The 11491-nt window shown below is 38.2% G+C and overlaps 1 protein-coding gene across 11 annotated transcripts in view; it reads right to left on the bottom strand.

Annotated features, from left to right (window-relative positions):
• SFMBT1 (Scm like with four mbt domains 1) overlaps positions 1 to 11491 on the bottom strand; it is a 103667-nt gene that overhangs the window by 6258 nt on the left and 85918 nt on the right. For 9 of the 11 annotated variants that reach the window (XM_032458284.1, XM_032458279.1, XM_032458280.1 and 6 more), the window contains 8 exons: positions 10140 to 10182; positions 7995 to 8065; positions 5688 to 5827; positions 4859 to 4968; positions 3941 to 4116; positions 1589 to 1767; positions 1162 to 1407; positions 200 to 328 (listed from right to left, as the gene is read on the bottom strand). In XM_032458284.1, the coding sequence (XP_032314175.1) occupies positions 200 to 328; positions 1162 to 1407; positions 1589 to 1767; positions 3941 to 4116; positions 4859 to 4968; positions 5688 to 5827; positions 7995 to 8065; positions 10140 to 10182 (1094 nt within the window). The remainder of the gene's footprint in view (positions 1 to 199; positions 329 to 1161; positions 1408 to 1588; positions 1768 to 3940; positions 4117 to 4858; positions 4969 to 5687; positions 5828 to 7994; positions 8066 to 10139; positions 10183 to 11491) is intronic. The other 2 variants (XM_032458285.1, XM_014564071.2) reach the window with 1 other exon arrangement.

Here is an 11491-nt window from a genome sequence, read left to right as displayed (position 1 = left end):
AATGATAATCTGCTTCAACTATGAAAGGAAGTCAGATAAATAACTTTTTATTATATTTCTACTCCTAAAAAGGGAGATAATTTTTTCCTTTTTGATAGAAATATTTCTCCTATGACTTGTAAATAAATTGCTATTACATCCATAGGACAATGGATGCTAAAAAGACACATTACTAAAAAGTAAAGGTCTCTGTGATTACCTGGTCTAGGAATATTCTTGCTAACGGAGCACAGTCGGTGGATCTGATGAACCGCACAACATCTGCCACGCTCCACTTCAGGGGGTTACTGTCCAGGTGAAGCCTTTCAGCAACTTCAATCCTTATTTCCTTTATTCCCCACAACAAAAGCAAATCAAATGGTGGAAGAGCTATTCCATTCTAAGAAAATCTCTACATGAAGTCATAACCCTTTAAGGCAGGATTTAAAGTGGTTTAGGACATGACTTCTCCCAGCAAAGATGGCAAAGGCCCGTACACATTAGGTACTCAGGAAATGTTTGTCTTTTATAATAAATATCAGTGGACAAGAATTTATCTCAAAGTTTCAGCACAAATAATTTAAACACTTTAACAGAGAAACATACTTTTTAAATCTCCCATTTGTTCCTTGGTGTAGTTCAGCACACTATCTGGTAGAGTGCAGAAGTGAATGGGATGGTATTTCCAATGAGAGAAGACAACTAAATTATCAGGAGAAATCATTTACTGCAATCCAATTTTAAAACACTAACTTAACTGCCATTCTTGTAATGTGTATATATAATATGCATATATGAATATACTAAACATATTGGTTTAACCAGAACCAAAAGGATAAATAATTTATTTCTACAAAACCATATATATTATGAAAAATACAAAAAAAGGCAGTTTTTCCTAAACTAAATGACAGGCTATCAATAAACTACCAATGAAACTTTTTTTTCTTAAACCAAGAAGCCATTCGGAGGGAGACCTTCTTCCTGGTAAGTAGCTGATCTCCAAATCATCCTTGAAACACAAATAAATCACTGAATTTGGAATCTTTTAAAAAGAGACCCAGGAAATTCAACTGAAGCCTGTGCTGAAATAAATGTAATGCCAACATCATTAACAATTAGATTCTAGAGGGCAATGATGTCAAGAGAGGAAAAATGACACTGTTGTTTTAAAATGTCTACCTTTGGTGAAGGAGGTTTATTCTCATCATCAGAAAATGAAAAAGTGCGAAGCTCTCTTTTTCTTCTTTGTCTGTCTGGAGGCAGCGATGTGGAGATCTCACTTTGGGTAGGAGAGGAGGAGCATGACTTTTTTTCTGACATTTCTGACTCCTCCTGTAGCTCGTCCTGCTGCTCAGATGTACTGCCCTCACTTAGGGAATCATCATCCCCTTCATCTGGGTCATCCTCATCTTCACCCCCACTTCCCTACAGGACAAGGAGAGAAGTCTCATTGAAATTCAGGGCAAATCAGTTCCTGGACCACAAACCCATATTCTATTGGCCAGAAATCCGAATCAGAAAGACCTGCAGGTATTATTTCTGTCTGTACTGTAAGGCAAGGATCTCCTGGCTTCTAGACATTATAGGTACACCACAGATCTCATACCTGGGGGGAGCCCACTGGGGTATTATCAACAGACGCAGAGGAGCGTTTCTTCTTATGAACAAAAACATTTTTCCGCCTCTTTCTCCTCTTACTGGCTTTTTTCAGGGCACATGCTAAGTTACTATGCCCACCAGGTGGCCTCCCAATTCTTTTATTTTTCTTCTTTCCATAGTAGTGTGCTAAATGTGAATGACAAGGAAAAATGAAGCAGCTTCATTATTTTTATGCACCTCAAACCACAAGAGATTCCACTACCATAGTGGAAAATGGGTACACTGTACCTAATTAGGGTTTAGATTCCATACAGTGGAAGAATCTTAACTGTATAGATTCTAAATGTACAGTCTGATTAGTAATGACAAATGCTAAACCTGAATAATCGTCCCCTATCAAGATACAGAGCATCCCTATCAAACTAGAAAGTCCCCAGGGTCACTTCCTAGTCAGGCCCCCTTACCAGAAGTGACCATTATTCTAATTTCCATCATTATAGATTAGTTTTACCTCATCTAAGGAAACATTCAGTAAACACTTTTTTCAACAAAGCTTCTTTCCCTCAGCATCATGTTTCTGAGTTTCATCTGTGCTGTTGTGTTCTAAGCATGAACATCTAAGGAGTTCATTTCTCTATACAGATGAAGCGCATACCATTGTATGAATATACCAGTTTATCCGTTCTGTTGACAAGTGCCTGGGCTGTTTCCAGGTTTCAGCTACTATTAAAGTTGCAGTGAACATTCTTGTACAAGGCTTTTAGTAGGCATGTCTTTGTTTTCCTTGAGTAAATACTTAGGAACAGAATTGCTGGATCATATGATAGACATATGATTAACTTTTTAAAAAATTGCTAAGTTTTCCAAAAGGGTTATATAATTTTACATTCCTGTCAGTAATGTACAAGAGATCTAGCTGCTCTGTACACCTTTGCAAAGTGTGGGATTGTCAGTCTTTTTCACTTTAGCCAATTCAGTGGATGTGTAGAGATTTCTCACCATAGTTTAAATCTGCATTTTCCGGACAACTGATGCTATTGAGCACACTTTCATGTGCTTATTGGCCATTTGCACATCTTTTCTGGGGGAAATGTCTATTCAAGTCTTTTACTCATTTTTTAAAATGGTTTTTTCCTCTTGTTTCTTTAATTTTTTATTGAAGTGCAGTTGATTTACAATGTTAGTTTCAGGTGCACAGCAAAATGATTCGGTTATACTTATATATTTTCAGATTCTTTCCCATATGTTATTATAAGAAATTGAATATAGTTCCCTGAGCTATACAGTAGATCCTTGTTATTTATCTATTTTATATACAGTAATGTGTATCTGTTAATCCCCAATCCCTATCTTACCCCTCTCCCCACCCTTTCTCCCTTGTAACCAGTTTGTTGTCTATGTTTGTGAGTCTGTTTTTGGTTTGCAAATAGAATTTGCATCATTTTTTTAAGATTCTACATATAAGTGATATCATATGATATTTATCTTTCTCTATCTGACTTATTGCACTTAGTATGATCATCTCTAGGTCCATCCATGTTGCTGCAAATGGCATTATTTCATTCTTTTGTACAGCTGAGTAATATTCCATTGTGTGTGTGTGTGTGTGTGTGTGTGTGTGTGCGCGTGCGCGCGCGCGTGCGCGTGCGCCAGTCATCTGTTGATGGACATTTGGCTTATTTGGCTTGTTTCCATGTCTTGGCTATTATAAATAGTGCTGCTGTTAACAGGTTGCTACTTGTCAGGAAGACTCCTTGGCCACCTGTATGAACAATACCCCTCCTCCTGGCCTTCCTCACTCTCCTACTTTACTCACCTGGCTTCATTTTTCTCCACAGTACTTATCTCTATTTGTTCACTTGTTTATTATCTGTTTCCCACATCAAAATGTAAACTCAAAGAGGATAGGATTTTTTTTCTTTACTGTTGTATTTCAGTGCTAGAACAATGGTGGCACATGGTGGACACATAATAAATACTTGCAGATTGTATAAATAAATTATATAACCTATGAGGTACAATAACTAATTTATGTTTTATATGTTATATATAAAAGCTGGCAAACTATGGCCCATATGTCAAATGTGGCCCATGGCCTGTTTTGGTATGGCTCTCAAGCTAAAAATGGTTTTTACATTTTTTAAAGTGTTCTTTTAAAAAATCAAAATAAAACAAAACAAAAAAGAATATGCAAAAGAGATTATTTGACCTGTTGCCTAAAATATCATTAATTATCTAGCCCTTTACAGAAAAAGTTTGTGTACCTCTGCTATATCTGAATGTCTGCAAAATAAAAACTTTCCAGGATAGAAGGTATGATCAGCTGCTATAGTTAACAAATTTGTAAAACTTGACTCACTATATTTGGTCTTTGTAAGTACAGAGCAGTTCTCAGAACATTTATCCAGAACCATCCGTGGACCAAAGAGATTAGGACAGCACTCCAGTTTGATACAGGTTTGCCGGCAGAATTCAGTCACCCGATCTGCTGTTTTTACTATCTCAACAGTAGCTCGATAACTCTTTCCTTTGTATCTGCCATTGGAAGACATCAGATACAAGTTTATTGGGCTAGTGATTACACAGAGAAAAATCAAGTATATTAACAGTCCCGAAAAATATTTTTACTTCTTGGAATAGTCTATGCCCCTTACAGTTTGAAGACTATGAAAAAAATAAAGAATTTATATTGTACTTAAGTCAAATTTATAATCTAGTAAGTTATGACAACTGAAAGCTGAGTTTTTTATATTAGCAAAATAAGGTTCCTGCTTTCTGTTCCTAAGTTTAAGGTTTTCAAGTAATAAATTCTACACTAACTACTAAAAGAAAAGTGACTTTCATTAAATCTGTCTTTCCCCTAGAGCAGTGATGAGCAGAGTGTGGTCCATGGACCAGTATAACCTGTCACCCGTCCATGACAAGATCAGGTCAGAAAACAAAAGTAAATGTTTATAATCTTTCACAGTAACTTGCATAAGTGATTTTATGGCTCTTAAATCTGATAACAAAAAACTTGTTCCTGTATTTTCTTTGAAATTCTTTATTTCTTATAACCCATTTTTACCATATTTTATAACAGTATTGGCCACCAACAGGATGGCAATGTAAAAAACCAAAACAAAAACAAAAACAAAAACAAATCCGGTCCCTTACCACAAATAGTTGAAGCAGCACTGTCCAAGGGAACATAAATATCCTAATATTATCCATAAAAGAACCAATTCTGTTACCTGTTAAGGACAAATAAGAATAAAGGGCAGAGGGGCCCACTCACTTGGCCTTTAGGACTTCCCCACATCCATGCCACACAGAGTCTCTGTCCAGCTGCAGCTCCCGAAGGACACGACTGGGTTTATAGGCTGCATTGATGAGTAAAGTGAGGACCTGCGCTCCATTTTCAAAGCAGAAATATGGGTTGGGAAGGGGAAAAGCAGACCATTAGAACCTTGCCATCCCCTAGAATGTCACCTAGGTGGTTAATGCTAGTCATATTAATTAAAAAAATTAATAAATAAAAATACTGAAGATACGACAGCTGACCAAAGCTGCAAGTAAGACAGTAATGAGACCCTCTTAAATATTCTAAACATTATGGTCAAGAGAAATAGGCACCACAAATTAAAAATTACTCTAGCATATGCTTCCAAATCCTTCCCCCTTCAAGGTACACACAGAAGCTCCGGCCTACCTAAGGCTTCTGAAAAGTTCAATAACCTCACATCTGTTACCCAGTGCGGCACCCGGCTGGGCAGCCCTGGAAGTCCAGCAGAAGCGTACACAGCTCTAGCGTGGTCCTGGGTTAATGCCACATAGCCTCTCAGGCTTAAGACTACTCTCACACGCTCACTGCTGCACGGTCCTCATGAGGTCTCTGATGGAACACTTTTCTACACTGACAGAGGGGAACCTGCTAGGTGAAGAACTGCCCTCTACAGAGCAGAAATAATTACGTGCCCAGTTCATTGTCCAATACATGAGGAAAGTGAGTCACATTTGATAACACCTAGAGCCGTCACATCCACGGCATGTAGATCCTTATATGAATGAATCCACGAGACTGCTGTGAAATTCCCAAGTTCTTCTACTCTAGACAGGAACCTTACCTCTCTGAGGACCAGGACACAGTTTCCGGGTCCCACACATTGAGGCAGCTCTGCAATTCTTCCTTTGTTAAGATATGGCCCTGAGAAGCAACGGTGGTTGAAGTATATCTTTGGACAGCAATATTTTCCATTAATCATAACTAAGAAATGAAGAGAAACAAATACTCAGAACAGAATCATCTTTTACTCCATGTTTCCAAAGTTGGATTAGTGGGAGGAAAAACACAGATATTCACCATTATATAAAGCTATGAACTACCTATTTTGAAGCTTAACACGTTGTCTGAGCATGAAATACCTAATACTCACAACAAGTCTATTACAGAGCTATCACTTTGCTGAAATCAAACAACATTCTTAATTACTGCAGATTAACTCTTGGTTAATGCAACATTGTTCCAGAGCCCCAGGCTTCTATCACTACAGGAAGTGGAGGATTTACTTCAAGAATTCATGATGATTCCTGAAGACCAACTAACTATTCAATAATCTATTCTGGAGTATCTCTAGGGAGTAATGGTGAATATTATCCAGAAAAACAATTTGTCCTGTTAAAACCACCGAACTAGTGTGTTGGCAGCCTTTGATGATGTGGGAACCCTCCCACCTCTGGGGTTCCTCAGAGGGCTTAAAGTATGCTGTGACCACATCTTTAAATTCTTTAGCTATTGTGGGGTATAACTGTGAACACTGTACTCCAACAGAATGTTTTTTAAATCCTCTCATATAAGTAGCTGGCAATTGAGCTACTAAGCGTAAAAAACTAAAACATCTGTTTTAGTTTCAGAAACTAAAACATCTTCGTTTTCATTTTCCTATAAGCAAAGAGAAGCTCTTCTGATGGATACTGCCCTGTTAATCCAAAGGAAAGATGTGTTCACTGCCCACTGCTGTTAGGACCCCACAGCACACACTGTTCACTCTCTAATTAAGAACTCAGTCTTAGCACAGCAGTCAGCATGTCAGCACCCACTTGTCCATTTTGAACTCTAAATCCAGATCCCCTTCTGGGGAGGCTCCCTGCTACTGGAAATGTTGGCAGTTTACAGTTCTCAGTTTTAAGTCTATCCCAGAATTACCCTTAGTCCAGAACCGCCCCTCTGTAGGAGACAGCCACTGTGCCCAAGGTCCCTTTGTGAGATGGGGAAGGAGCAGCAGCCCACTTCCAAGAACTAACCCGTGAGGGAGTACAGGGGTGCGGCCACCACACTGCCACGGGAGAACGGCTCTACACCAGTGCTAAGGCTCCCTGTGGGACTGGACGGGACTTCTGTTACAGCTGCATCATGGCTCATCTCCCTCTGCCCAATCCTGTGTCCTTTGCTCTTCCCAGGAGTGTTCCCCAAAGCTCCCCACCTCAATGAAACTCCTGCATGCAAACATCAGAGTCTCAGGTTCTATTTCCAAGGTAACCTGACCTATGACAAAACCCAAACCAAAAAGAATTTGGCTATGGTCACAAAAGATATTAATGTCTTAATTCTGTAGTTTCAGTAGGTATTAGAATGGTAATACATCAAAAATAGGGAGTCTTACAGCCCTGATCCTCTATATATGACATAAATAAAAGGCAGTGGGTATAGAAGAGATAAAATGATAGGTTTTGAACTTGAGAAAAATTTGAGTTCCCTTTTTGACTCTTCTACTCATAAGCTGTGTGACCTCTCCAAGCTTTGGTTTCTTTTCTTTTCTAGGCATTTACTAAATACCACCCCAATGCCTAATCCATGCTAAAATACGTAACAGCCAAGATGCTAAGCATTATAAAACCAGCAAATGGTAGTCAAAAGCAGTTCCAACGAGAGACTCCTGGACAAAAGTCTCAGGCCTCCAGCAAGGATCCTTGTCTTATTTATCAGGCATTGTCTCTGGGACAATCTTTTTTTCCAGTGTTTTATTTTTTTCTTTAATTGTGAAATACATTTACAAAGTGTGTACAGCATACAAAGGTTTTAAAGAAGAATAAATATCTACTTCTCAACCACCAGGCTTAAAAAAAGAGCATGACCTGGAAAGCCTCTTTACTTAAACACAGGGATGATAACATTGGCCTCCAGAGCCTTTAACACTGACAAGTTATCAGTAAATAATAGCTAAATTATTATAAATGGACAGAAAAAACAGCCTAAAGATAATTATTAAGCTAAACACATCTTGGACCATTATAATTCTTTAAAATCACAATTAAGAGACCCCTCTATAAAGCTATAGCCCATAAATCAAATATATTGTTTAATCTATTTTTAGAGACAGTCCATTAAAAGAAACTAAACATCCTCTTTTCCATAAGATTACAAGCAGTTATACCTGAGTCTGTGGAGTTCAGCTCCTGATTCTTCAGACCCTCATGGACAGTCCTCGAGGATGGTATTCTGGGCCAAGAAAATACAACAAAATAATGAGATAATCCTTAAAGTCAGTAAAATGTGAGGATTAGTTTCCTTCAAGTCTAAGAAGAAAGCAAATGTGGCAGATTGCAAAATCTATAACAAAAGGTGCTTCCTTGATCACATTTTTTTTAAAAAAACAAACCAGCAACTGTCTTTAAAACTGTGTGCATATTCTACAGGGACAAGTCTATAGACAGTGCTGTGACAATGCACGTTCAAGTGAACTTTCATCCATGTGAGCAACAAATTATAGAATTCCTTGTGGGATTCTTAAACCACAAGTAAAATACAGATGGTCCCTGATTTACAGTAGTTCGACTTAATATTTCAACTTTATGATGGTGCAAGAGCAATATTCATTCTGTAGAAACCATACTTTGAATATTTTTTGTTTTTAAATTTTTATTGAAGTATAGTCTATTAGAATATGTCAATTTCTGGTGTACAGCACAATGTCCCAGTCATGCATATACATACATATATTCATGAATTTTGAATTTTAATCTTTCCCCTGGCTAGCGCTGTAGAGTACAATCCTCTCTCATGACGCTGGGCAGCAACCCAGTCAGCCAAAGACCACAAGTGTAAACAGCCAATACACTTACAACCATTCTGCTTTTCATTTTCAATACAGTGGTCAGTAAATTACATGAGTAGTCTTAGTACTATATGATTTTGTCTGACTATACGCTAATGTAAGCGTTCCAACCATGTTTAAGGTAGGCTAAGCTACGATGTTTGGTAGGTTAGGTGTGTTAAACACATTCTCAACTTAAGATACTTTCAACTTAAGATGGATTTATCAGGACATAATCTCATCATAAGTTGAGGAAGATCTGTATTCATTTTTTTAAGATGAAGAACAGAAACTTCTCAGGCCTGCTTCCTTCTTCCAACAGTTTCAAAAGTAAATACAAATTAAGTTATAAAAATACAGAATTACTCCATATGCAGCAATCACTGAAAATGGCTAATTCATCTTTAAAATACTTCCTGACTAAAACGTTGGATTAGTCTCGACAACTAAGTCAAGGAAAAACCCAAAGCCAGTATTTTTTCACTATCTTCTCACTTCTCTACCTGGGACAGAATTCCGTAGCCTTTCTCTCCACATCAGTTATCATATTTATTATTCACATAGTCACAAAAGCAGCTATAAATTCTACAGAATTTGCTGCCGACTGAACTGAGTCCCCTTAAATACATATGCTGCAGCCCTAATACCCTGCCCTCCTCCTTGGCTGTGTCTGGAGATGGGGCTTTTAGGCAGTAAATAAGGGTAGGGCTCTAATCCAACAGGATGGTGGCCTTACAAGAAGAACAAGGAAGATCTCCTTCCTCCTCACCACGCCACGTGAGGACACAGCAAGAAGACACCCATTGGCAAGGCAGGAAAAGAGCTCTGACCAGGAACCAAATTGGGCTGGTGCCTTGATCTTAGACTTCCAGACTCCAGAACTGTGAGAAATATGTTTCTGTTGTTTAAACCACCAGCCTCTGGTATTTTGTTCTGGCAACCTGAGCTAAGATAGAATTGAAAACCCAGTTTTTAAAAACACACATGTACACACAGAACCATTGTATTTTTATGGCACCACTAAATCTTTGCTTCTCCAAAGCGTGGATGAAGGAATGCTGCAAAGGGCTCCTTGATGGGACAGAGGCACTCCTCTGGGTGTGGCTTTTCTTGCAGAGTTGTTGTCTTCATCTTGTTTTTTCACTGTGACAAATCATATCCTGATTCACAATCTTTGCTCTTTCTTAACAAATACCAGCATAGAGACTTTCCTCTCTTACTCAAATGTCTTCAGGGTCCAAAAGCCAAAGAAAACTCAATTTGGGGAATATCCTGAGAATGCACTTTACCCTTCTGTATATAACACTACCTTAGAAAATGCAATACTGTAAGGAGAAGTATGTAAACTATTAAAAGCTGAATTAAAGGATTTTGCTTCCATCTGAGAAAATAGATGAGGAGATACACTCTCTGAAAAAGTTACTTCTTTTTCTAGAATCTAACTTTCAAATGTCAATTATTCAAACATACTATTATATTACTTACTGTTTTTCTGGTTGAACCACTGCAATTTTCCTCTGTTTGTTCACTGTAAAAAGAAAACAAAAATATAAATAACAAAATAAACAAAGGAAAAGTTTCTTACACATTAAGCTAACATTAGCACATAGTTGACCCTTGAATAACATGGGTTTGAACTGCATAGGTCTGCTTATACGTGGATTTTTTCTGCAGTAAATGCTGTAGTACTATGCAGTCTGCAGTTGGTTGAATCCACAGATGCAGAAACGCAGAGACAGAGGGCTGGCTATGGCACTTGTGCATCTGCAGATTTTGGTATCTGTGCTGGGTCCTGGAACCAATCCCCCACGTATACAGAGGGACGACTACACACAATTTACTGGTCTTTAGTATATTCAGAGTTGGGCAATTATCACCACAATCAATTTGAGAATATTTTCATCATCTCAAAAAGAAACCTGGTACCTGAAGCAATCATCTTCCCACCTTCTTCCCACCCCCGAGCCCTAGGCAACTACTCATCTACTTTTCCCCTCTCTAGGTGTGCCTGTTCCTATAAATGAAATCATACCACACATGCTCTTTTGTGACCGGCTTCTTTCACTTAGCATATTGTTCTCAGTTTATCCATGTTGCAGTGTGTATCAATACTTCATTCCTTTAGATTTCTGAGGACTACTCTGTTGTATAGACACCACATTTTGTCTATCCATGCATGAGTTAATGGACATTTGGACTGCTTCCACTATGAACGTTTGTGTACAGGTTTTTATGTGAACATACGTTTTCACTTCTCATGAGCCTGTAACTCTACGTTTAACACTTTGAGGAACTGCCAGATTGCTTTCCAAAGCAGCTGAACCATTTTATATCCCCACCAGAAAATGTTCGTAAGAGTTGACTGACCCAGGGAGGCCTGAAAATATTATTTTGGGTTTTTGTATAAAGATACATCAATACTTATTTATAGTACTGGCTAGTTAAATATACACAGAACCAGGTTTTAAATACAGTTGACCCTTGAACAACACAGAGGTTAGGGGTGCTAACCCCTGTGCAGTAGAAAATTCACGAATAACTTTACAGTCCACCCTCTGCATATGCGGTTCTCCATCTGTGAATTCAACCAAACCAGGATCGTGTAGTACTGTCGTACATATTTATTGAAAAAAATCCATGTTTAAGCAGACTCACACAGCTCAAACCCATACTGTCCAAGGGTCAACTGAACTTTAAAAGAGCAAATTTTATAGTATATAAATGATAAATAAAGCTATTTTTAAAAGGGTGTGGTGGGGTGGTGGGATGTCACTTTAAGATTAGGTTACAAAACATGCTGACTTGCGTCTTGCTCAACCTCTTACTCTCCGGCTTGC

Source organism: Camelus ferus, chromosome 17 (assembly GCF_009834535.1).
Source record: "Camelus ferus isolate YT-003-E chromosome 17, BCGSAC_Cfer_1.0, whole genome shotgun sequence".
NCBI lineage: Eukaryota > Metazoa > Chordata > Mammalia > Artiodactyla > Camelidae > Camelus > Camelus ferus.
Note: the sequence above shows the minus strand (reverse complement) of the source record. Positions and strands in the feature narration are given on the sequence as shown.